This window comes from Lontra canadensis, unplaced genomic scaffold (genome assembly GCF_010015895.1).
Source record: "Lontra canadensis isolate GAN:19392208 unplaced genomic scaffold, GSC_riverotter_1.0 scaffold42, whole genome shotgun sequence".
NCBI classification, from domain to species: domain Eukaryota; kingdom Metazoa; phylum Chordata; class Mammalia; order Carnivora; family Mustelidae; genus Lontra; species Lontra canadensis.
In genome coordinates, this window is record NW_022631036.1 from 15,441,019 (window position 1) to 15,468,972 (window position 27,954).

At 38.1% G+C, this 27,954-nt stretch overlaps 1 protein-coding gene across 15 annotated transcripts in view; it reads left to right on the forward strand.

Annotated features, from left to right (window-relative positions):
• Nucleotides 1-27,954, forward strand: part of RALGAPA1 (Ral GTPase activating protein catalytic subunit alpha 1) — a 252,205-nt gene that overhangs the window by 160,920 nt on the left and 63,331 nt on the right. For all 15 annotated transcript variants that reach the window (XR_004384235.1, XM_032871260.1, XM_032871259.1 and 12 more), the window contains one exon: nucleotides 17,483-17,606. Coding sequence is in view for 14 of the 15 variants with exons in the window: in XM_032871260.1 (XP_032727151.1) it covers nucleotides 17,483-17,606 (124 nt within the window). In the remaining variant the exon portion in view is untranslated. The remainder of the gene's footprint in view (nucleotides 1-17,482; nucleotides 17,607-27,954) is intronic.

Here is a 27,954-nt window from a genome sequence, read left to right on the forward strand (position 1 = left end):
ATTAACTTTTGTATTTAATACGGGAGTTTTCCCAGTTGTTTGGCTTTCAGTTTTCAACAACTTCATATTGTTAAGCATACAGCTTTTTCTTTTTTCTTTTTTTATTTAATTTTATTTTTTTCAGTGTTCCAAGATTCATTGTCGCCATACATGCCCTCCTTAACGCCCATCACCAGGCTCACCGATCCCCCCCACCCCCAATCCCTTCCAAAACCCTCAGTTTGTTCCTCAGAGTCCACAGTCTCTCATGGTTTTCATTTTTATGTAATTTTATTTCTCAGTCTTCTTTCTTTGTTTTTTTTTTTTTCAGTTGCTTATTGTGCTTAGAGAATTCTGTCTTGAAATTAGTTTAAATGTTCTACTGTATTTCCTTCTGGATTCATAATTACTTGGTAGGAATGGTAATTATTTTACATTTAATTCTTTATTTCTTCTGGAATATATTTTAGTTTATGGAATAAGAAATGGAACGGGCTTGAGTATTAGAGAATAGCTTGTTTCTCTGATTTGTTGAATAATTCATACCTTTCTCATTGATTTGATGTTTCTTTTATCAGATATTAACCTGTTTATTTCAGAGCTATCTGTTCATTTCTACTGAGTTGTCTATTAATTTTGTACAGATGTTAATATTTATTATAGCTTTGTAACTTAGTATCTGATAGACGCAGTCTTCTTCCTCACCCTATTCATACATATTCTTCTTTCTTAGATATTTTCTCTTGTTTATATTTCACTTTCACTTAGATATTTTCACTTGTTTATTCTTCTGGATACATGTTAGAATTATGTTGTTGTTTTCCAGAAAAAAAATCCCATTGATATTTTGGTTTTGAATTATAATAAAACTTTCATATGGAGAGAATAGAAGTACATTTGCTATCATCATTCTTCCCATTCATAATCCTGGTGTGTTTTTCATTTATTCTGTGACCCAGACATTACTTTTAGGGTTATTTTATTGTAATGATGCTATTCTAAATAGAATTCTTTTTCCTGTTATATTTTGCTATCCAAATACTTTTGTGAATTCTCTTTTTTTTTTTTTTTAAACATTTTAGAGTTGTCTATTTGGTTCTGTCTAGGTGTGTAATTATCTTACAAATAATCTCTTTTCTAGAAGTTATGCCTATTTTTGCTTATTTCATATTTTATTGCATTGACTAGAACTTGCACTACAGCGTTAGTTATTGTAAGAGTAGACATCCCATTACTAGAGTCTTTTTCAGCATCTATTCAAATTTTCATACAGTTTTGCTTTCTTAACTATTGATATATATTGTACATAGTATCACTAGATTGCTAATATTAAGTAATTCTTGGAGTAACATTTGATTTCCTGTTGTGTTAAATTTACTAGACTTTCCTTTTGAATTAGGGTATAGCCCATTTCTAAGCACATTCTATATTTATTTAATTTTTTACCCATTCTTCTTTATGTTTAGAATTAAGATTAAGATTATAGCCAGCTCCATGAAATGAACATTATATGTTGTTTGAAAATTTGGAATAACTAGTAAAATTTCTAATTCTTTCAATTTGTTTCATCATTACTAGCCTCTGGGTTTTCTTTTAGCTCTTGGGTCAACTTCAGTGTTGTTTGCTTTTATAAAACTCCCTTTCATTGAGATTTTCAAATGCATGCTAATAGGATACACACATATCATAATTCTGCTATATTCCTTTTCTCATTTTAGTTTAGTGGGATTTTTTTGCTCTTTTTAAAAAAATAATTAGTTTATGTATTCCCAAATCATCCCTTCAAGGTTTTTTCCCCCTAGCTTTATCGAGATAGAATTGACATACAACATTATGATAGTTTATGGTTTAAAATAATGATTTATAAATAGATATATTATAAAATGAATTACTACAATAAACTTAGTTAACGTATTCATCACCTCACGTAGTTAGAATTTTTCATGTGATGAGAACTTTAAAAATCTCTCTTAGCAACCTTTAAATATGATATAGTACTGTTAACTATAGTCACCATGTTATTCTTCACCTCCACAGAACTTATCTCACAGGTGGAAGTTGATACCCTTTGACCACCTTCACCCATTTTGCCCATTACCTAGCCCCCACCCCTGAAATCAGTCTGTTCTCTGTTTCTGTGAGTTCAGTTTCTTCAGATTCCACATATAAGTAAGAACATACAGTATTTGTCTTTCTCTGACTTATTTCACTTAGCGTAATGCCTTCAAGTTTCATCCAAGTTGTCACAAATGGCAGGATTTCCTTCTTTTGTTATGGCTACATTCCATTGTATACTTGGCCCTTGAACAACAGAGGAGTTAGGGGCACCAACTCCACCCCATCCCCATGTAGTTCAATATCTGCATATAACTTTTGACTTCCTAAAAACTTAACCAGCAATATCCTACTCTTGACCGGAAGCCTTACTGATAATATAAAGTCAGTTAACATATTTTTTATGTTATATGTGTTCTATATTGTATTCTTAAAGTAAGAATAATGTTACTGAGAAAAATTGTAAGAGAAAGTACACTCACAGTATAGTACTATACTTTATTTATTGAAAAAAATTTGTTTATAAATAGACCCATGCCGTTCAAACCCCTGTTGTTCGAGGGTCAGCTGTACATGTATACCACATTTTCTTGATCCATTCATCTGTTGATGGACACAGGTAGTTTCATACCTTTGCTATTATAAGTAATGCTGCAGTGAACATGGGGATGCAGATATCTCTTCAGGGTAGTGATTTTATTTTCTTTGGATATGTATCCAGAAGTGGGATTGCTAGATCATGTAGTCATTCTGTTTTTAATTTTTTAAGGAACCTCCATACTGTTTCCCATAAAAGCTGCATCAATTTACATTCCCACCAATAGTTTACAACAAGGGTTGTCTTTTCTGTGTATCCTCACCACTTGTTATCTCTTGTCTTTTTGATAATAGCCATTCTAACAGGTATGAGGTAATATTTCATTGTGGTTTTGATTTTCATTTCCCTAATGATTAGTGATGCTGAGCACCTTTTAATGTATGTGTCGGTCATTTGAATATCCTCTTTGGGAAAATGTCTTTGGGTCCTTGCCCATTTTTTTTTAGGTCTTCTTTTCTTTTTTTGCCCATTTTTAATCAGACTATTTGTCTGTTGCTGTTGAGTTGTATGAGTTCCTTAATATTTTGGAGATTTGGTTGGGAAGTTTTTGATTACTGCTTCCATCTACCTACATGTTATTGGTCTGTTTAGATTTTCTGATTTTTCATAATTAAGTCTTGGTGGGTTGTACAGTTCTAGGAACTCATGCATTTCTTTTAGGTTGTCCACTTGTTTGGTAAATAGTTGTTCATTGTAGTCTCATGATCATTTGCATTTCTTTGGTATCAGTTGTAACATCTCCCAAATAAATTAATATTTATTTGGGTCCTTTTTTGTTGTGGTTAGTCTAGCGGAAGGTTTGTTAATCTTGTTTATATTTTCAAAGAACCAGCTCTTCATCTTTTCCATTTTCCTTTCTTTATTTCATTTATTTCTGCTCTAATTTTTTTCCCCAAAAGATTTTGTTTATTTATTTGACAGAGATCACAAGTAGACTGAGAGAGGCAGGCAGAGAAAGAGGGGGAAGCAGGCTCCCTGCTGAGCAGAGACCCCCCTATGCAGGGCTCGATCCCAGGACCCTGGGATCACAAACTGAGCCGAAGGCAGAGGCTTTAACCCACTGAGCCACCCAGGCGCCCCTCTGCTCTAATTTTTATTATTTCCTTTCTTCTGTTAACTTCAGGCTTAGTTTATTCTTTTTTTTTTTTTTTTAAGATTTTATTTATTTACTTGACAGAGAGAGAGAGAGATCACAAGTAGGCAGAGATGCAGACACAGGGAGAGGGGGAAGCAGGCTCCCTGCTATGCAGAGACCCTGATGCAGGGCTCGATCCCAGGACGCCGAGATCATGACCCAGGCCGAAGGCAGAGGCTTAAACCCACTGAGCCACCCAGGCGCCCCAGTTTATTCTTTTTCTAGTTCCTTTAGGTGTAAGTAAAGTAGGTTGTTTATTTGAGATACTTTTTTTTTTCTTGTTGTGTGTATTTATCACTATAAGCTCTCTTCTTGGAACTGCTTTTGCTACATTCCAGAAGCTATGGTTTATTACATTTCCTTTTTTGTTTGTCTCAAGATATTTTTAATTTCCCTGTTGATTTCTTCTTTGACCCATTGGTTGTTCAGGAGTGTGTCATTTAGTTTCCATGTATTTACGAATTTTCCAACTTTCCTGCTGCTCATTGATTTCTAGTTTAATTCCTTTGTAGTTAGAAAAGATAGGTGATATAATTTCTGTCTTCTTGAATTTGTTGAGACTCGTGTGTTTTAGCACATGATCTGTCCTAGAAAAATGTTCCATGTGCACTTGAGATGAATGTGTATTTTGCTGCGATTGGACAGAATGTTCTGTATATATGTTAAGTCCATTTGATCCGTAGTATTGTTCAAATTCACTTTATTTGATTTCCTATCTGGATGATCTGTCCCTTGTTGAGAGTGAGGTATTAATGTCCCCAGCTATTATTGTATTTCTGTGTATTTCCCTTTTCTTTTAGTACTTGGTTTATATATTTAGGTGCTCCAGTGCTGGGTGCATAAATAATTTATAATTGTTGTATCTTCTTTCTTTTTTTTTTTTTTAAGACTTTATTTATTTGAGAGAGAATGAGAGCAAGCATGAGAATGGGAGGGGCCAGAGGGAAAAGCAGACTCCCCATTTGAGAAGAGAACCTGATGGGGAACTTGATCCCAGGACCTGGAGATCATGACCTGAGCCAAAGGCAGTCACTTAACCAGCTGAGCCTCCCAGGCTCCCCTATAATTGTTATATCTTCTTGATGGATTGACCCCTTTATCTTTATGGTAGTTACATTATCTTTTTTTTTTTTTCCATTTTTAACTCAGTCTGTTTTGTCTGACACAAATATAGCTACCTTTATTTTCTCTTGTTTACAGTTTGCTTAAAATATTGTTTTCTGTACCTTCAATTCTTATTCTCTGTGTGTGCTTAAAGCTAAAATGAGTCTCTTATAAGTAGCATATCATTTGGATCTCATTTTTTGGTCCATTCAGCCATTCTGTGTCTTTTGATTAAAGAACTTAATCTGTTTACATTTTAAGTAATTGTTGAGAGATAAAACTTACAAATGCCATTTTTTCATTGTTTTCTGTTTTGTAGATCCTTTGTTTTTGCTTTCTTTCTTAGTGTCTTCATTTGAGATTTAAAGACTTTTTGCAGTAGTATGTTTGAGTCCTTTATCATGGTGTTTTGTTTATGGGCTGCAGGTTTTTCCTTTGTGGTTAGCACTAGGGTTACATAAAATATGTTATATTTATAACATTTTAAGCTGATTACAACTTGATAAATAGCATACAGAAACTTTATACTTTTACTTCTTCCTCACATTTTAGGTTATTGGTAGTTCTCCAATAACAAATTGTTATGTTTATGGTTATTTTAAAAACATTTATTTTCTAACTTTTAAACTAGAGTTATAATTATGCATCACCATCACAGTGGGCTTTTCTGTCTTGATGTAAATAATCTACTTAATTTTTTAAAAGACACAGTTTCTCCTTTATTCTACTTTGTTTTCGAACTCATTAATTTTTGTCTATTATTTATTTATAAGCTTTATATTCTTTTTCTTCTAGAATTGAATGTTTTTGTCTTTTATTCTTTATTTTTTAACAATGAAATGGTCTTGGGCTATAAAATTTTTCAGAGTATAGCTCCTGTCCATTTTTATAGTCTCAGCTTAAAGATGATTTTTTCTGAAAACCTTTCCCTATACTACCTCTCTTTACCTTCCTCCCTGGTCTATGTGTGGATCTTCCATGTGCTCTCACAGAGTCCTGTAACACTTCCCTGTCATAACATTTATCACACTGTATTATTATTATTAGATATTCTTATTCTTTCCAGAATAATTACAATAGCTCTCTAAATAATCTGTGAGTTCTCATATCCTAACTTTTCCCCATGATAATTTATCTTTGGTACTAGATGGGCATGTCCTTCAGGGCAGGAATCATAACTCTTTTGCTCTCTTGCTCACCATATGTTCAGACCTCAGTGCTCTGCTGAAACTATTCTTCTGAAGGTTAGTACTTTGACCATCAAGTCTAAAGTTTTCTCAATGCTCAATCTATACACATAACTTTGATTCCTCCAATTAACTAAATGTAGTTAATAAGCATTTTAAAAGATTACAGCACTTTTAGATTTACAAAATAATTAATTGTGAAGTACAGAGAGTTCCCACATACCCTTTTCCCCCTACACATACTTTTTTCTATCTCTTGTATCAGTTTGATAACATCTGCTAAAATTGGTCAAACAGTTCTGATACATTAACTGAAATCCATAGTTTACCTTAGAGTTTATTCTCAGTGTTGTACATTGTGTATGCTTCAACAAATGTAAAGTAACAGGTATCTACCATTACAGTATGCTATAGAATAGTTCACTGCCCTTAAAACCCCTTGAGTATTATATCCTCTAATTTAATACTACTATCTGTTCTCTAAAATGTTCTTCTCCCCACTGGCTTCTGTAACACTACAGTTACCTCATTCAACTCCTAATTCTGGCATTACTCCAAATTTGTCTTTACTGGCTCATCTTTTACCTCCGAACCCCCTAACATAGTTATTCCTCTCATTGGGATATCCCAATTCTCAATCCCATTCTTTCCATGTACTTCTGTCTGTCAGTTCTCTGTCATGATTGTGCTGCTGCATATTACAAAATTTTACCTGCCTCCTTATTTCCTTTTCCAGGGCACCAGTTTGTTTCCAAATCAGATCTTCCTCATAGTTTTCTTGATTGTGTTTAGAAATATCATTTCAGTCACCAAACTTGACCATTTCCTTTCTCTTGTCCTTAGATTTTTATAACTGTTGCACCAGTTCTTATTATCCCTTCTTCTGTCTTTGCTTTTCTTGCACCCAACCCCTTGATTCATGTCTTTACAACTTTAAAGAGACTGTTAGAAAGGGCAAGAGATGAAGTCTATCAGCACCATTTTCCAACAGCATTTGCTCACTTGGCATCTCTGTCACATTTTGGAAATTCTTGCAGTATTTCACACTTTTTCATTATATTTGTTGTGGTGATCTATTATCACTGGTTATGACTTGCTGAAAACTCAAATGATGGTTAGCATTTTCTAGCAAAAAGTGGTTTTTAAATTAAGGTATGTACTTTTTTAGACATAATGCTATTGCACACCTAATAAACTATAGTGTAGTATACACATAACTTTTATATACCCTTTATTGCTGTATTCACTTTATTATAGCCTAGAACTAAACCTGCAATATCTCTGAGGTATGCTTATACTTTTCTGATGGACTAGAGAGGAAAACTAAAAAGTGACGTTGTTTATACTCTTACCTCCCTGGACCATTTATAGATCCTTCACTTTCTTCAACTAGATTAATTGATGCCTGTTCCTCTTGGTTGAAACACCAGATTTTTTTTATTTCAAATCTCAAAATTTGTGTTATTTCTTTTTCTTTTCTTTCTTTTTTTTTTTTTTTTAAGATTTTGTTTATTTGACAGAGAGAGACATAGCGAGAGAGGGAACATTAGCAGGGGGAGTGGGAGAGGGAGAATCAGGCTTCCCGCTAAGTGGAGAGCCCAATCCGGGGCTCAAGCCTAGGACCCCAGGATCATGACCTGAGCTGAAGGCAGACATATAACTGACTGAGCCACCCAGGTGCCCCTGTATTATTATTTCTATCACAGTGTATATGCTAGAATTTCGAAGTCTTATAACTTAGTAGACTTCAGCTTGAATTTTCCAATAGTAAGCTCATAATATTTTGCCAGTTCTATACATATTCTTACCTGGTTGCATGTAAGTTGCAAGGTTGTTAATTTTATGGCTTTTTTTCTGGTGTCTTTCCCTAGTTACTCATTACTGTACATATTAAGTTAATGGCAATATACCAAACATTTTGGCAGCAGTAGTTAGGTAAATAGAAAAATAAAAGGGAATGGTGAAAGATTAAAATTTTACATGAAGGGCAGCTGAGTTCTGCTTTTACAGATTGTAGGAAGGTTATAGATAATATAAAGGTGATTTCTCTTTTACTTTTGCATTGTAAATGTTAGGGCCAATTTAATGTTAAAACCAGTTTAACTATTAGGGCCTGCTTAGCCAGAGCAACTCCATATTGCCTTGGTAGCCATATTGTTGTTTACATCCACGGACTTCATTCCGGGATTAAACGCACCCATAGTTCCTGGTATGGTTCCGGGTATCAATTCCGGGAGTAAACGCCTTAACAATAGAAGCCACGTACCTTGGGTCTGCAGTTATGCTCTATAAAACCAGCCTGGGAGATCAGAAGGGGGTCGCTCTCTTCGGAGGCGGCCCTGGCCGGTCGGGCTGACTTCTAATGCTTGGCATAGAATAAAGCTTCACATAACTTTCACTTTGTCTGAGTCTCATTCCCCTGGCTGGTCAGTCTAACTTCTAATGCTTGGCATAGAATAAGGCTTTGCATAACCTTCACTTTGTCTCAGTCTCATTCCTTTGATAATGGACCCCAACATTCTGGGGGCTTGTCTGCGATTAAAGGACAAGAACTGAGTCAGCATCAGAATTTCTGTGAAAAGCCTCCGGAGGTAAGATCTCGAGATTTTATCCTGCAGGATCTGGTCTGTCTGGTTGCGGAGCTCCAGGGTATAGCCCACCAGGGGGAAGCTGGACGCAGCATTGCTCCCCAGGGCTGGAGTGGATGCGGGGATGCCCCATCCCTCCACTGGGAGATTGCCAGGGGGTTCAAATCCCCCTAGGTGGTCAGGGGACCTGCCAGGGGGTTCGAGTCCCCCTAGGCGGTCAGGGGACCGAGAAAATCCCCACCAGTGTCAGGTTGTATTTTTGAGTTGGGATTATATCTTGCACACCCTTAGACTTGATATCTGGTTGAGGAAGGGCTGCTGGGTCTGGTCTGCAGTTATTTTTGTCTTGTCTTTTTGTTGTCTGTTGTGTTGTTTGTTGTGTTTGGAGAAATGGGGCAAGCGGAAAGTAAGGGACCTATGATACCCCTAAGTCTTGTTCTCCAGCATTTCAAGCATTTTCAAGGTAAAACCACCCAGTTGGGTGACAGGGTTTACCCAGGAAAACTCTCTAAAACTGGGAATCCTTTCTCTGCCTTCTGGCAGCACTCCCTCTTCTGTTTCTGCACCAACTTGGGTGCGGCCTGCATAACTGGCCTCTAGACCGTTGGTGCTTCCTGCACCACAGCTCCTTCCCTCTTCACTATCAAGAAACAAGAAGAGCAGCCCCTGGACCTAACACCCCCCACTCCAGATCTTCCCACCCTTGTCTCAGGTAAACATTAAAAGTGGAGTGGGTCCAGGTGAAACCTAAATCAGTATTTGAACTAAGTTTGTTGGTTTAATTAAGATAGACATGTCTTTAAAGTTACAGCAGTAAATGTGAACCTTCAAAGTTTACTGAAGGTCAAATAAGCTCATGCTATTTGTTAAAATCTGTTAGCAAAGAAATAACTGAACTGATGGTTAATTGTCTGTCTCAAAGTTTTAATGGGTAGTTGTTAAAGTAACTTTCAAAGTCTTTGGTAACCTGAAACTTCAAAGTTTTGGTTGGATGACAAATGGAATTAAATTTGTTGGACATCTAGGTCTTAACCAAATGGGATAAAATGCTAAAGCATTGAGTACTTGGTGTAGGTTTGTGCTTTTGACTTCTTACTGCAAAAAAAACGAAGAATATTTAAATCTGTTGGTAAACATGTTTTGTGCCTAACTGATTCATTGAAATATGTTAAAAATTTGATCATATTATATCAGTTTTGATGGATTTATTCACAAGAAGGGAAAAAAGACTAATAAATCTTTTCCTGTAAAATGTTTCTGTTCAAATGAAGCATAGTATTTAAGGAAGGAAGACTAAAGCCCTGTGTCATGGCAAATCTATATTGGTGATGCATTCAAGTAAATGTTAAAATCAGAGGGCAGTAAATCTTGCCTTTGCCAGTCAGTCAGCCCAAGATATAAGGAAGAAACTTCAGAAAATTGAAGGATTTGAAGGGAAGAATCTGACTGAGTTAGTGGGAATAGCAGAAAAGATGTTTAACAACAGGGATACACAAGAAGATGAAAAACAGACTAAAAAATAGTTGAAGTTTTGACATTACATGAGGCGGGAAGGAGACAGGAAAAAAAAAAAGTCAATGGAAAAGAAAAAGGCAGGTAGGAGATGGTCAATGGGAATTTAAAAAAAAAAAAAAAAAGCCTAAACACAGAGAAAGCAGGTGGGAAGGCTTAGATTCAGATCATTGTGCTTACTGCAAGAAAAAAGGACACTGGGCCGGAGAGTGCCCTAAGAAGAAAACGGCAATGCTGGTCACCAAAGACTGAAGGGGCCATGGTTCGGAGTCCCTCCCCAAACCTCGGGTTAAAATTGAGGTGGAAGGGAAATCAATTGATTTTTTGGTGGACACGGGAGCCCAATTTTCATCACTACTAAAGCCTATAGGAAAACTATCTGGAGAGGAAGTCTGGATACAAGGGGCAAATGGCACAGAAAGACAGAAATGGACAACAGAAAGGACTTTAAATTTGGCCTCGGGAGTAGCCAATTCTTGGTCCTCATAATGCCCTGTATAACTGGATGGGAAGAGATCTCCTCCACAAACTACGGGCTGGCATTCAGTTCTTGGAAGGAGACATGACTGTGACTTCGGGACAACCCACTGTGCAGATGCTTGTGGCAGCAGTAGATGAGCATCTCCTTTACAAGCCAGTCTCAAAACCAGAGGAGACAAGGGAAAGAAGCCTTTTCCAAACCCTATAGGTCGAATTTCCCGAAGTCTGGGCAGAAGGGAGACCTCCTGGCCTGGCCAAGGGACAACCTCCAATAGTGGTACAGTTAAAAGCAACAATACGGCTGTTGGAGTCCGGCAGTACTCCCTCCTCTGGGAAGCAAAGGAAGGGATCAGAAAACATATTAACCGCCTCCGAGGAGACAGGATCCTAGTATCTTACAAGTCTCCATGGAACACACCTTTACTGCCTGTCAAAAAGGCTAAAACTGGGGAGTACCAACCCGTTCAGGACTTGCGGGAAGTTAACAAACGGGTTGAAGATATCCACCCGATGGTGCCCAGCCCCTATACCCTACTCTCCCTCCTAGGCCCCAAAAGAACTGTGTATACCGTCTTGGATCTCAAGGATGCATTTTTCTGAATACCTTTGGCAAGGGAGTCTCAACCCTTCTTTGCTTTTGAGTGGTCTGACCCACAGGAAGGGTTCCAGGGCCAGCTCACCTGGACAAGACTTCCCCAAGGATTCAAAAATTCACCCACCATCTTCAATGAGACCCTCACGAGGATTTGCGTGAGTACAGAACCTCCAACCTGCCAGTCACTCTGTTACAGTATGTTGATGACTTGCTAATAGCTGCTGAGGACTATGAGTCATGCTTGCGGGGGTGGGGGGGGAGACACGAAAACTCTTACAGACTGCAGGAAAAAGGGTATCGGGTGTCAGCGAAGAAAGCACAGCTCTGTCAGAGCCACGCCACTTATGTAGGCTTTGATCTCCACGAGGGAGTGCGTTCGCTGTCTGAGTCCAGGAAACAGGTGATCACCCGATACCCCCGCCCCACCATGCCCCAACAAGTGAGGGAGTTTCTTGGAACAGTGGGCTACTGCAGACTGTGGATACTGTGGTTCGCGGAGATGGCCCGACCCCTCTACAAACTAATAGGGAGGACTCACTACGGTAGAGTGGACAGCTGAGGCAGGATCATTTCGAAAATTACAAACAGCCTTACTGAGTGCCCCAGCACTGGCCATCCCAGATGTTACCAAGCCCTTCCACTTGTATGGAGATGAAAAAGCAGGGGTGGCCAAAGGAGTTTTGACTCAGACTCTGGGGCCTTAACAAAGGCCAGTAGCCTATCTTAGCAAAAACAAAACTAGACCCAGTAGCGGCTGGGTTCCCCCCTTGCCTCCGCATAATTGCTGCCACGGCCCTCCTGGTCAAGGAGGCAAGCAAATTGACTTTGGGTCAAAATCTCATTTGACCACTACTCACGCTATTGAAGGCCTCCTCCGGACCCCACCAGACAGGTGGATGACAAACGCCCGAGTGACAGAGTATCAAGCCCTCTTCCTCAATGAACCAAAAGTGATTTTCAGACCCCCGGCGGTGCTAAATCCAGCCACGTTACTGCCAGAAAAGCTAACTGACCACCCACACCACTGCGGGGAGGTCCTAACCCAGATCACAGAAATAAGGCCTGACCTCAGAGACACTCCCCTCCCAGATGCGGAGATGACTCTGTTCACAGATGGGAGTAGCTACATGGCCAATGGAAAGAGGTATGCGGGGGCTGCGGTGGTTTCTCCTGAACAGGAGCTTTGGAAGGTGGCCCTGCCACATGGAATCTCGGTGCAAAAAGTGGAGCTGATTGCACTCACCAAGGCACTGCAGATGGCCAAGGGTAAGACCGCCAACCTCTATATGGACAGCAGGTACAGCAGGTATGCATTTGCTACTCTCCATATACATGGGGACTATTTATAAAGAAAGGGGCCTATTAACAGCAGAAGGAAAAGAAATTAAAAACAGAAAAGAAATATTGTCTCTCCTCCAGGCTATTTGGGACCCGAAAGAGGTGGTCATTATGCATTGCCCCAGGCACCAAAAGGGGACTGATCTGGTTTCAAAAGGAAACCAATTAGCATATCGATCAGCAAAGCAAGCAGCCAGGGAAACGGCTGAAGAACTGGTTACACTCCCTGCTCCAGCCCTACCAGAAAAAACGGATTATTCAGAGGAAGATTTAAAATATTTACAAAAATGGACTAACTTAGACTATGAAGGGGATTGGGCTAAGACTAGGGCAGGTAAGTTAATTCTTCCTCGAAGACTAGGAAAAAAATTAGTAAGACAAATACATCAGCTCACTCATTCAGGGACACACAAGCTTAAGGAGCTCGTGGGTAAACAGTTGCAGGTTTCTAAATTAGGGTGTATGGCTCAGGATGTGGTTGGTAAATGTGCTCAATGTCAGGCGGTAAATGTGGGAGGAACAAGGATGGGAAGAGGAAAAAGAGAAAGAAGAAGGAAACCAGGAATTTATTGGGAAGTAGATTTTACAGAGATAAAGCAGGGAAAGTATGGACACAAGTATATGTTAGTTTTTGTGGATACCTTTTCAGGCTGGGTAGAGGCTTTTTCCGCCAAACATAAAATGGCAGGAATGATAGCCAAAAAGCTGCTAGAGGAAATAATTCCTAGGTTTGGGTTGCCTCTCACGATTGAGTCAGACAACGGCCCTGCATTTGTGAGTTCAGTCTCACAGGCATTGGCCAAGGCCATGGGCACTAATTGGAAACTACACTGTGCCTACCGGCCCCAGAACTCTGGACAAATAAAAAAATGAACCGGACTCTTAAATTAAGAGACCTTGACAAAGTTAATCCTGGCGATGAAGGGGTGGACCTTAAATTAAGAGACCTCTCTTAAATTAAGAGACCTTGACAAAGACTGGCGATGAAGGGGTGGACCTTCTTCCCTTCGCCCTCCTTAGGGCACGATATACACCCTACTTAAACAAGGTTACCCCATTTAAAATAATGTTCGGGAGACCCCCTCCACTCTACGCACGGCTACAAGAGGTTGCCCTAATGGAAATGACTGATCAGTCTGTACTCCAGTCACTGTAGGCACTACAGTCTGTCTTAAAAAGAGCCCACGCAGGGATCTGAGCTGCCTACACTGAGACAGAGATGGAAATAAAACCGCATCCTTACCAACCCGGAGACTTGGTTTGGATACACCACCACCGAATGAAAAACTTGGAGCCTCGCTGAAAGGGACCATTCACTGTCATCCTGACCACCCCCACGGCAGTGAAAGTAGAAGGCATCAGGGCTTGGATTAATGCGTGTCACGTCAAATGAGCCGAAAACAGAAATGGGAGCCACTGCCGGTGGACCCCACTAACTGTGGACTAAAACTAAGACTCAAAAGGGTTTCATAACTTGGTCACTTTTAACCCTGTTCCTACTCAGCAGCAGCCGGGGGACACTTCATTGGCCTAAAACAGCCCAATAGAAAATCAGAAAAACAGTGGATGGAACAACACTCAAGGTTAATGACACTTCAGGTCAGCCTGTTTTCACCCTCAAGAACTGGCTGAATAGTCAAAGAATTGACTAATCTCCAAAGAAAAGGGGGGAATGTTAGGGCCAATTTAATATTAAAACCTGTTTAACTATTAGGGCCTGCTTAGCCAGAGCAACTCCATATTGCCTTGGTAGCCATATTGTTGTTTACATCCACGGACTTCATTCCGGGAATAAACGCCTCCGTAGTTCCTGGTATGGTTCCAGGTATCGATTCCGGGAGTAAACGCCTTAACAATAGAAGCCACGTACCTTGGGTCTGCGGTTATGCCCTATAAAACCAGCCTGGGAGATCAGGAGGGGGTCGCTCTCTTCGGAGGCGGCCCTGGCTGGTCAGTCTGACTTCTAATGCGTGGCATAGAATAAAGCTTCACATAACTTTCACTTTGTCTTAGTCTCATTCCCCTGGCTGGTCAGTCTAACTTCTAATGCTTGGCATAGAATAAGGCTTTGCATAACCTTCACTTTGTCTCAGTCTCATTCCTTTGATAATGGACCCCAACAGTAAAGATTTATGTCCTATTTTTTTCCTACATGGCACATACCTTTCTTCCTGCTAATAGATTTATGTAGTACTAGGTGAACATTTCTATTTAAGGCTTCCTAATTTTATAAATTGTGATTTATGAGTTCTAATTGATAGCCCTATACCTGAAAAAAATTTTTTTAAATAATCCAAGAATTACTTGGATTGTGAAACGGAAACAGAGTAAGAACACTGAGAAGTTCCCTTTCTGCCATGATCAAAATTTACATGTAGTGGATCATGCTTCCAAGTTAAATTCCTAACAGTTTTCTTGTGATATACTGCTTCCTTTTTTTTTTTTTTTTTGAGATGTATTTCTTATACCACACATTTTGTTCATTTTAAAAGTATACATGTTTTTAGTATATTTACAGGGTTGTGCAGCTGTCACAACAACCTGATTTTAGAATATTTTAGGTCCTTCAAAAAGAATCCCTTACCCATTACTAGTAACTCCCCATTACCGCCAGCGATCCTCTTCCCATACTCCCCAGCTCTAGACAATGTTAATCTACTTTCTATTTCTATAGATGTGCCTGTACTGGACATTTCATATAAAAGGCATCAAACAATATATGGTCTTTTGTGGCAGGCTTCTTAGCATAGTGTTTTCAGAGTTCATCCATACTGCAGTGTGTCTCAACACTTCATTTCTTTTTATTACTGAGTAATATTCCATTGTATGAGTATACTACATTTTGTTTATACATTCATCAGTTGATTGACATTGGAGTTGGTTTTACTTTTTGGATATTATGGATAATGCTGCTGTGAACATTCATGTACAGTTTTTTGCTATGGATACTAGATTTATAAACTTTTTTATAAGACTTTATATTTTTAAACCTTATATTAAGATCTAATGTCCTTTTTGTTTGTTGTTTTTGGTGTGAGGTAGGAAGTTGCAAGGTAACAGTCCACCTTCTTTATTTTGCTTGTACATATCCAGTTGCCCCAGCACTATTTGTTGAAAAGACTCTTCTTTCCCCATTGAGTTGTTATGGTATCCTTGTGAGAAAAGCAATAGATGACAAATATAAGATTCTGTTCCATATACATGTGTTTGTCACTTCTTACCACACTACCACAGTGCATTGATTGCTGCTGCTTTGTAGCAAGTTTTAAATTTGGGAATTATGAATCCTCCAACTTTGTCTTCTTTTTCAAGATAGTTATGGATATTCTGGATCTTTTGTATCTTCCTATGAATTTCCTGGAGTAACACCCTCACTCAATAAGTGAACAGTTAGGGAAGGATTGGCAGTTCTTCATCTTCTTAGCTTTCATCTACTGGTATGTAACCTCTAGCCTACTGGTAAGCTAGAGTGGGGAAAATTGGCACAGACTCAGCCTTTTGCACCTAGAGCTTCCATTGTAAGAGAGGGAACTGGCTGAGTTAAGGGAGATGTAGTTCTCTCAGTCATAGCTGCCTGGAATAGATCTTGTGCAGCATGGATCTCGGGAAGATGAGAAACACAGCCAGCAGCCTTCTTCTCTCAGGATGAAACCATATTCCCAGTCTGGGAACTGGAGGAGTGAGGGAACCCTTATCTTGGTCTGAGTAGAATGCCTAGGGTAAAGGTATAATGTGAAGTAAAGGGTTGAGGTAAGGGAGCAGTCGTGGCTCAGATGCCAAAGACTCATTCTGTTCTTACTAGATTTGGTAGGTTTTCTTGAATAAATGTTTTTCCATTTGCTATATGCCCTTAGGACAATATGCAGAGAATTTAAATGATTTTATAGAAATCATTTTCACCACTTAAATTGTTTTGCTTGAGAAAGGGTCCACTGAGATACTTATTTTGTAATTCTGGAAGGCACACCCCAATTTTATTTTATTATTTAGGTTAGATTATCTTAACAATACAATGGATATACCAAAAGTTGCCTAAGTGTTCCCACCATAAAGTGAAATATTGCCATTAGTGAAAGTAGCTAATAATCTTTGTTCCTGATTTTAAGTTACTGATGTTGAAACCCACAATCATGACCTTACAACTTCCTCAAGATAGGAAAATCTGGTTATCTAACTTTTTAAAATAATTTCAGTTCTTACTTGTTGGATCTGGTTTCTTTGCTTGCTTCCTAATTTCTACATATTATAGTAGTGAAAACATTACCTCTGGTCCTAAAGTTCATTAGCTTTGTTAAATCATCCTAGACCAAAGGTAGTGTGCCCTAGTTAACTTGGAAAGCCAAATGTCATATGAGAAATTTGTTTTTATTAACATTTTTAATTTGAAAGAATGTAAAAAGAAAATGTCTAAGAGATTTTCACTTATTCCATATAATTCTGTAATATTTGTGTATAAATTTCTTATTCTGCCCTTTGAAGAAATAGATCATTTATCAGTCATCTCTGTACTCCTGCTTAGTTTTATTTCTAAAATACATCCATTTAATTCTGGGATTTTAGCCACATTGTACAACAGGTAATTCCTCAGATGCTTCATGCACTCACATGTCTTTCCTCTCTTTTTCCTCTTCATTTGTCAGACTCACTTGCCTTCACTCAACTCAGTGTTACTGTCTCCTTTAAGTGTCTCTCTGTTTCTCCAGTCAAAAGTAGTCACACCTTTCTTTCGTTCTACTGGCAAGTTTATAACTTTTCTAATTTTTACTTATAATTACATACCTTCATCAGTAGATTACAAGATTTAATTCATTTTCATCTTTTTATTGCCATATACTTTGTACATTGGACTTAATTATTGGGTGAGTGAATAAATTAATGATTAAATGAATGGTGTTACCTTTTGTTTTACAGTCGAGAGACCCACAAGATTGCAGTATTTTATGTTGCTGAAGGACAAGAAGACAAACATTCAATTCTCACCAATACAGGAGGAAGTCAAGCATATGAAGATTTTGTAGCTGGTCTTGGTTGGGAGGTATTGTCTTTAAATAATACCAGATATCATTGTATTTTTATTTGGAAGCAATGATTTCTTATTTCTTTCTAGCTTATTTTATTTTTATTTATTTATTTTATTATGTAAGTCACCATACAGTACATCATTAGTTTTTGATGTAGTATTCCATGATTCATTGTTTGCATATAACATGCAGTGCTCCATGTAATATGTGCCCTCCTTAATACCCTTCACTGGGCTAACCCATCCCCCCACCCCCACCCCTCTAAAACCCGCAGTTTGTTTCTCAGAGTCCATAGTCTCTCATGGTTCATCTCCCCCTCCGATTTACTCCTCCTTCATTTTTCCTTTTCTTTTCCTGATGTCTTCCATGCTATTCCTGTGTTCCACAAATAAGTGAAACCGTGTGATAATTGACTTTCTCTGCTTATTTCACTTAGCATAATCTCCTCCAGTCCCATCCATGTTGATGCAGAAGCTGTGTATTCATCCTTTCTGATGGCTGAGTAATATTCCATTGTATATATGGGCCACATCTTCTTTATCCATTTGTCTGTTGAAGGGTATCTTGGCTCTTTCCACAGTTTGGCTATTGTGGACATTGCTGCTATGAACATTGGGGTGCATATGGCCCTTCTTTCATTACATCTGTATCTTTGGGGTAAATATCCAGTATAGTGTAATTGCTGGTTCATAGGATAACTCTATTTTTAATTTTTTCAGTCATCTCCACACTGTTTTCCAAAGTGGCTGTATCAACTTACATTCCCACCAACAGTGTAGGAGGGTTTCATTTTCTCCACAGCCTCTCCAACATTTGTTGTTTCTTGCCTTGTCAGTCTTTGCCATTCTAACTGGTGTAAGGTGGTATCTCAGTGTGGTTTTGATTTGAATTTCCCTGATGGCAAATGATGATGAACATTTTTTCATGTGTCTGCTAGCCATATGTATGTCTTCTTTGGAGAAGTGTCTGTTCATGTCTTCTGCCCACTTTTTGACTTGATAATTTGTTTTTTGGGTGTTGAGTTTGAGAAGTTCTTTATAGATCTTGGATATCAGCCCAAGGTCAAAGAGGTTGTTGCCTGTGTTCTCCTCTAGGATTTTGATCAATTTCTATCTCTCATTGAGGTCTTTAATCCATTTAGAGTTTATCTTTATGTATGATGAAAGCAAATGGCCGAGTTTCATTCTTCTGTATATAGCTGTCCAATTTTCCCAGCATCATCTATTGAGGAGACTGCCTGTTTTCCATTGGATATTTTTTCCTGCTTTGTCAAAGACTATTTTACCGTAGAGTTGAGGGTCCATATCTGGGTTCTCTTTTATTCCCTTGATCTATGTGTCTGTTTTTGTGCCAGTACCATGCTGTCTTGTGATCCCAGCTTTGTAATATAGCATGAAATCAGGCAACGTGATGCCCCCAGTTTTGTTTTTCTTTTTCAACATTTCCTTTGCGATTCAGGGTCTTTTCTGGTTCCATACAAAGTATAGGATTATGTGTTCCAGCACTTTGAAAAATGCCAGTGGTATTTTGATTGGGATGGTGTTGGAAGTATAGATTGCTCTGAGCAGCATAGTCATTTTTAAAATGTTTGTTCTTCCAATCCATGAGCATGGAATGTTTTTCCATCTTTTTGTGTCGTCTTTGATTTCTTTCATGAGTGTTCTGTAGTTCTAGAGTATAGATCTGTACCTCTTTGGTTAGGTTTATTCCAAGGTATCTTAAGGTTTTCAGTGCTATCGTAAATGGAATTGATTCTCTAATTTCTCTTTCTACAGTTTCATTGTTAGTGTATAAGAAAGAAACTGATTTCTGTGCATTGATTTTGGTATCTGCCACATTACTGAATTGCTGTATGAGTTCGAGTAATTTGGGGATGGAGTCTTTTGGGTTTTCCACGTAATGTATCATGTCATCTGCAAAGAGAGAGCTTTTGACTTCTTCTTTGCCAATTTTAATACCTTTTATTTCTTTTTTGTTTTCTGATTGCTGTTGCTAAGGCTTCTAGTACTAAGTTGAACAATAATGGTGAGAATGGGCATCTGTGTCGTGTTCATGATCTTAAGGGAAAGGCTCTCAGCTAATGATATTCACTGGATTTTTCATAAGTGGATTTTATTAAATTGAGGAATGTCCCCTCTGTCCCTATACTCTGAAGAGTTTTAATCAGGAAAGGATGCTGTATTTTGTCAAATGCTTTTTCTGCATCAACTGAGAGGGCCATGTGGTTCTTCTTTCTTCTTTTATTAATGTGTTCTATCACATTGGTTGATTTGTGAATGAGAACCACCCTTGCATCCCCGGGATAAATCCCACCTAGTTGTGGTGGATAATCCTTTTAATGTACTATTTGGTCCTATTAGCTAGAATCTTGTTGAAAATTTTGGCATCCACATTCATCAGGGATATTGGTCTGAAATTCTTTTTGATGGGGTCTTTGCATGCTTTTGAGATCAAGGTAATGCTGGCCTCATAGAAAGAGTCTGGAACTGTTCCTTCTGTTTTTGTTTTTCGAAATAGCTTCAGGAGAATAAGTATTATTTCTTCTTTGAATATTTGGTAGAATTCCCAAGGGAGTCTGTCAGTCCTTGGACTCTTCTTTTTTGGGAGGTTTTTGATCACTCCTTCAATCTCGTTACTGGTTATTCCTCTATTCAGGTTGACAGTTTCTTCCTGTTACAGTCTTGGGAGTTTATAGGTTTCCAGGAATGCATCCATTTCTTCTTCGTTTCTTGACTTATTGGCATATAGCTGTTGATAATAATTTCTAATTACTGTTTCTATTTCCATGATGTTAGTGTTGATCTCTCCCCTTTCATTCATAATTTTATTAATTTGCGTTCTTTCTCTTTTCTTTCGGATAAATCTGGCCAGTGGTTTATCGATCTTATTCATTCTTTCAAGAACCAGCTTCTAGTTTCGTTGATGTGTTCTACTGTATTTCTGGTTTCTAATTCATTGATCTCTGCTCTAATCTTAATTATTTCCTTTCTCATGTGTGGGTTAGGCCTAATTTGTTGTTGATCCTCCAGTTCTTTAAGGTGTAAAGATAGTATATTTGGGATTTTTCTGGTTTTTTTTTTTTTTTTTTTTTTGAGCAAGGCTTGGATGGCTATGTATTTCCCCCTTAGGACCGCCTTTGCCATATCCGATAAGTTTTGGACTGATGTGTTTTCATTCTCATTGGTTTCTATGAATAGTTTAAGTTCTTCTTTGATTTCCTGGTTGACTCAAACATTCTTGAGCAGGATGGTCTTTAGCTTCCAAATGTTTGAATTTCTTCCAAACTTTTTCTTATGATTGAGTTCCAGTTTCAAAGCACTGTGACCTGAGAATATGCAGGGAATAATCTCAGTCTTTTGGTATCGGTTGAGACCTGATTTGTGACCCAGTATGTGGTCTCTTCTGGAGAAAGTTTCATGTGCACTTGAGAAGAATGAGTATTCTGTTGTTTTAGGATAGAATGTTCTGTATATATCTATGAGATCCATCTGGTCCAGTGTATCATTGAAAGCTCTTGTTTCTTTGTTGATTTTCTGCTTAGATGATCTGTCTGTTGCTGAGAGTGCAGTGTTAAGGTCTCCTACAATTAAGGTATTATTGTCAATATGTCTATTTTAGTTAATAGTTGGCTTATGTAGCTGGCTGCTCCCATATTGGAGGCATAGATATTTACAATTGTTAGATCTTGTTGGATAGACCCTTTAAGAATGATAGAGTGTCTTTCTATATCTCTGACTATAGTCTTTAGCTTAAAATCTAATTTGTCTGGTAGGAGAATTGCTTCCCCAGCTTTTTTTTGCAGTCTGTTGGCATGGAAAGATGGTTCTCCATCCCTTTACTTTCAGTCTGGATGTATCTTTAGGTTCAAAATGAGTTTCATGTAGACAGCATATGGATGAGTCCTGTCTTTTTATCCATTCTGCAGCCCTGTGCCATTTTATGGGAGCATTTAGGCTGTTCACATTGAGAGTGATTATTGAAAGATAAGATTTTATTGTCATTATGTTGCCTGTGAGGTCCTTGTTTCTACAGATTATCTGTGTCAGCTTCTGTTCTATATCACTCTTGGGGTCTTTTTCCTTTTATAGAACCCCCCCCTTTAATATTACTTGCAGGGCTAGCTTAGTGGTCATATATTCTTTCAGTTTTTGCCAGTCTTGGAAGCTGTTTATCTCTCCATCCATTCTAAATGACAGCCTTGCCAGATAAAGTATTCTTGGCTGCATGTTCTTCTCATCAGTACCCTGAATATGTCTTGCCAGCCCTTTCTCGTTTGCCAGGTCTCTGTGGACAAGTCGGACATTATTCTGATGTTTCTCCCTCTATGTAAGGAATCTCTCCCAACTAACTGCCCTTATGACGGTGTCCTTGGTTGTAAGATTTGTGAGTTTTATTACTACGTGCCTAGGCGTTGGTTTATTCTCCTTAATCTTGGGAGGTGTTCTCTCTGCCTCTAGGACACGAATGCTTGTTTCATTCCCCAGATTAGGGAAATTCTCAGGACTTACTCAAATATTTCTTCTAGTCTTCTCTCTCTCCACCTTCTCAGGAATCCCAATAATCTGACATTGTTTTCATTCTCCAGACCTCCTCCTGATCCTTCTTTTCTACCAGTTTGTCTTCTAGATCACTAATTCATTCTTCTGTCTCATTTACCATAGCTGTTAGAGTATCTAGATTAGATTGGGTCTCATTGTTAGCATTTTTAAGTTCCGTCAGATCAGCTCTCACTTTTGCCTTTAGAGAATATATGTTGCCATTAATGATTTTCTCGCACCTGGCTATTATCTGCATAACTATTACCCTGAAGTCTATTTCTGACATCTTGTTTATATCTATATCCATTAGTTCTATGGCAGAGGTCACAGTCTCTGAATTTTCCTCTTTTGGGGGTTCCTCCTCTTAGTTATTCTGTTGAGGGGTAGTTGAGGGAATTTACCTAATGCAAATTATTGCCCACAACCCAAGCAAGAAAACACCTGTGTTATAGGGACCTTAGGGTTTGTTGGCCTGTTGTTCTCTTAGCCTGTCTTCTTGGGAAGGGGCCTGCTGGGCTGTTACTCAGGCAACCCTATTAGGACAGAGTTGCCTTGCCCCCCTTTGGTGGGGGATAGGCTCAATGCAAACCAGTTTTGGGGGGCTTTTGTTCCATGGTGGCTTTCCCTGGCAGCTTTCTATGTCTGTTCTGAGTGTCAGAGCAGAAGTGACCATATCCAAACTTCTGTCTCAGAACAGAGAGATCGCAGCCTGTTTTTCCGTAAACATTCCAACCACATTGCCTCCATTTTTGTCTGTGCTGCTAAAAACTGCAACATCCTTGGTTGTGTGCCCCACACCAGTATTCCCAGCCCTCACTTCCTAGTCTAGGCACGTCTCTTCCCTTTGTGCACCACCAGCTTTTGTCAGTTTGCCCACACACACCCCGCAGCTCCAGGTTTCAGTCTGGGGGCTGCTCTAAAGTCCTTTCCCAGTGCTCCAGGTCTTCAAGTCTCTGCCCAGTCCCCAGCACGGGAGGGTTTTGTGCTCTAGTGGTGCAAGATCCTGGAGGCTCCCTCCACCTTCCATTTAACTTCTGATATCTGCCTGCAGAATCGCAGCTCCCTGCTTTATACCACAAAACCAACTACGGGAGATATTCTTTTGAGAAAGATTTGGATATATTCTTACATCTCTGGCTGATTTCATAGGTGTTCAGAGTGGTCTGGTAGATATCCGGCTCTATTCAGGGAACCTGTTGAAATAGGGTCCCTTACTCTTCTGCCATCTTGCCCCCCCCCCCACACCTTCTAGCTTATTTTAGAAGAATTACTTTAGGAGACTCAACAACTTAATGCCAGGTGTGTTATTGTTTCTGCCTTAAATCCTATCTGCAGAGACAGAAGCAGTTTGGACTTTGAAAGGAAAGTTGTTGACTTTTTTTTATAAGTGAGTATATTGTTAGAGAGTACTAAACTCCTAGGTTTAGGAGATCTGGATTTTCCTCACAGTTGTGACCAGTAGACAAGTGGTCTCCAACTAAGATATGAATATCTTCAGCACTATACCAAGGCTCTTAGGAGGCACATTGACTTGGTTAGTTTTGAGGAGATTAATTTCCAGATCCTGGATTTTACTAAAATTAATGCCTTAGAACGCTTCTACAGTCTTACCTTTTCTATCCCTCAACTCTGTAAAAGAAAGGCATACCATACACTCACCCAAGTCCTATATTGCCCCAGGTTTGTCACCCAAAAAAAGTTCATTCAAGAAGGCATGTTCTGAGGGGGTCTCTGATGGCAAATCAGGAAATATTAAAAGGTACTTCATTTTCTGTCATCCTAGCAACCAGCTCATGTCAAGGTTCCTGTATCAAATATGTCTATCTTAGAATTGTAACTCAGAAGAGAGGTATTTGTCATGAAGATTTGCATTAATATGTTCAGTTAAATTGACACATAAAGTATCAGACATTTTCTAACAGAAAGTGAATTTGATGATGGCTGATTGATTTGTCATTAAGTTAATAGCAGGCATTTTTTCTATATTGTATCAGCCAAATCTGTAGCTCTACAATTTGATGAAAATATATTTAAAGGACAAATACATGTAACATACAATACACTGGAAATTATGTCTTTTGCAACAGTTTAAACTTGTGATGAAAATTTTCATATAGTTGTCAATTTAATACATAGATTTTAAAAATTCTTGTAGAGAGTGCATGAGCAAAATTGTTGAAGACCACTGCACTAGACTATCAGCCCCTCCTAGAGGGCAGGTACTTTATCTCACTTTTATCTCATTTCATTTTAAAAGACATCCAAGTGCCTTGTACAGTGTTCAGTACATAAGTCTTTATCATTCAGTATATGTTTTTAATAGCTTATCTTACATGGTATTTCCCTTTAAGCGAGTTACTTGGGGTCTTTGTTCCTGTTTGCTTATTTGTTAAGTGGAATATACTTTATGTAACAAATATGATGTGAAGTTCAGTTGAGATGAGGCATGTGAAAGTGCTTTGGAAACTGTAAAGAAAAATTATAAATAGATTTTCTATTTTAAAAAACACAGAAAAGTATTAGTAAAAGCAAGAGACATTTGAAAAAAGAACAAAGTGGGAATACACACACTTCCATATTTCAAAACAGTACAAAATAATAATCAAACAGTATGGCACTTGTACCAAGGATAGACGTATTGATCAGTGGAATAGAATTGAGATTCTAGAAATAAATCTATACATCTATGGTCATCTGGTTTTTGACAAGTGCCAAGACTATCCAGTGGAGAAAGAATAGTCTTTTCAATAAACAGTGCCAAAACACATGCAAAAGAATGAAGTTGAACTCTTACCTCACACACACCATATATATATATATGTATATGTATATATATATTTACACACATACAAAAATTAACTCAAAATAGATCAAGAACCTAATTGTAAGAGCTAAAAGTATAAAACACTTTTAAGACAATATGAGGTAAATTTTCATGACCTTGGATTTTGCTAAGATTTTTTTCCCCTAGCTTTATGGAGCTATAATTAATAAATAAAAGGGATTTTTACATATAACACTAAAAACTTGAACAGCAAAGAAAAAAATAAATAAATTGGATTTCAGGGTACCTGGATGGCTCTGTTGATTAAGCGTCCAGCTCTTGGTTTTGGCTCAGGTCATATCTCAGGGGCTTGAGAACAAGCCCCATGTTGGGCTCCCCACTCAGTCATGAAATCTGCTTCAGATTCTTTCTCCCTGTCCTTCCCTTTCTTATCCTACCAACTCACACACTGTCTCCCTCAAATAAGTAAATAAATAAATAGGATTTCATTAGACTTTAAACTTTGGTGCTTCAAATGAGACTATAAATAAAGTGAGAAGACAGTCTACCGAATTGGAAAAAATAATTGCAAATCATATATGTGATAAGGGACTTGAATCTAAAACATACAAAGAACTCATACAAATCAATAATTAGAAAACAACTGAATTTAAAAAATCAATAATTAGAAAACAACTGAGTTAAAAAATTAAGATCTGAAGGAATATCTTTCTTAATAAGATATGCAAATAACCAATTAGCTCATGAAAAGATAATTGACATCGTTATCAGAGAAATGCAAATCAAAACCACAGAAAGGTACTACTTCATTGACTAAAATCAAAAAGTAAGATAATAATAATTGTAGTTAGGATTTGGTACAATGTGAACCCTGTTACACTGCTAGTAGGAATGTGGAATGGTATAACTGCTACGGAAAACGATCTGGCAGTTCATCAAATAGTAAAACACTGAATTACTGTATGATCAGAAATTACACTCTTAGGTAGATAGATACCCAAGAGAAATGAAATGGTATATCCAGACAAAAACTTATACATGAATGTTTACAGGAACATTATTCATAATAGCCAAAAAGTGGAAGCAACGCAAATGTCCATCAATGGATGAATGGATAAAATATGATATTCATATAATGGAATATTATTTGTCCATGAAAAGGAATGAAGTATTGACATGCTCCACTGTAGATATACCTAGAAAATATTATGTTAGATGAAAGAAACCAGTCACAAAGACATGTGATAGGGAGATAGCTAAAGGGTACAGGGTTTCTTTTTGATGAAAATGTTCTAAAATTGACTGTGGTGATGATTGCACTTATCTGTGAATATACTGATACCCATTAAGTTGTACAGTGGGAAATTTCATTTCTATGAAGATCAAAGAGACATAATCTCCTTGACAAATCCCAAAAAGATTTGTCACACTTAAGTACAACAAAAACTCTAGACATTATATATAAACAAACATAAAAAGACTCCTAAAGGTGAAGAAGACAGACCAACTTAGGACCATGAAATGACATGATGATGGGTTCTCGAAGTTTTCTCTTTGTCTCCTGTATCTCCAAATTGGATCTGAAATAGGAATCTAGAAACAAACACTGACCAAAAGAACCCCAACAAAAGCCCTCTTTTTCTAGCCGAAAGCCCAGGAAAGGAGCAACCTAGAAAGACAAAAAACATTTAGACAGTAACTGCTCTACTGTACCAACCAAACATGGAAGAAAATACTAGGACTCCCTTCCCCATGCTTGACAGCACAGGTCAGTTAGGGAGCTTAGCCTATCACCCTCATGAGACTGCAATGAGGCAATCCCAACACCACACAAGAGTAGAGAAGGCCAACCAAAAAGCCAACATTTTCATCTCTGTCAGCTGATCACGTCCCCCACCCACACCCCCCACAATGTCAGTGAAGACTACTTGAGGATCCTGGAATTCTCTCCCTACCCAGCATATGAGGTGCCTCTTCCTCCCCCACCAGGATAGATGAGAGGAAGCCTACTGGAGAAGTAGGCCTTTTACCATCACTCAGCAGTAATAAGACTAACCCTACCAGTAATGACTAATGTTTCTTCAGTGGACACCACATAGGAAACCAGAACTCCTAATTCCACCTAACAGCAATGAGGCGCTCCCCTCTACAATTGTCTACCTGCCTATAGTGAGGCAGTAACCACCTTGCTATTTTGAGAGAGGTGTGTTGCGAAACAGCCAGCTGAAACAAGTTTTAAATAAGATTTATAGTCTTATGATATAAAAATGGCCAAGCATTGATCAACTATCATACCAAGACCCAGTAAGGTCTCAAACTGGATGAAAAGAAGAAAATACATAGTAACACCAGATGACAAAGATTTTGAGGTAACCATAATAAACTTTGACTAGCAATTAGGAATACAGTTGAAATAAATGAAAAATAGAAAATCTGAAAATTTAACTACTGAAATAAAGTCAGTAGGTATGCCAGCAACAGAGTTAGGTAGAGATGGGGGTACAGAAGAATCAATAAATTGGAAGAGAGAACAATAAAAAAATGTAACTAGCAGAGGGAGAAAAGGCTTAAGTACAATCAGCGGAGCATCAGAGACCTATGGGGCTATGACAAAAGATTTAACATTCCTGCTATGTGAGTCCAAGAAAGAGAGAATAGGTTGGGTCTGAAAATTACTTGAAGAAATAATGTTGAAAATTTCCCAAATTGGCAAGAGTAATAAAGTGAATAAAGCTACAGATTAAAGAAGCTGTGTGAAAGTCAAATAAGATAAATTGAAAGAAATCCATACAAGACACATCATAATTAAATAAGAAATCTCAAAACTTAAAAGCATCTGGGGAAAAGTTTTTTTTTTTTTTTTTAATCTATAAGGGGAAAGCAATTAGAATAATAGGGAATTTCTTATCAGAAACTATAGAAGCCATGGATGAGTGGGTAGCATAGTAAGTTAAGCATCCATCTCTTGGTCTTGGCTCAGGTCTTCAGTTCAGGCCTTCATCTTAGGGTTGTAAGTTCAAGCCCCACATTGAGTTCCTA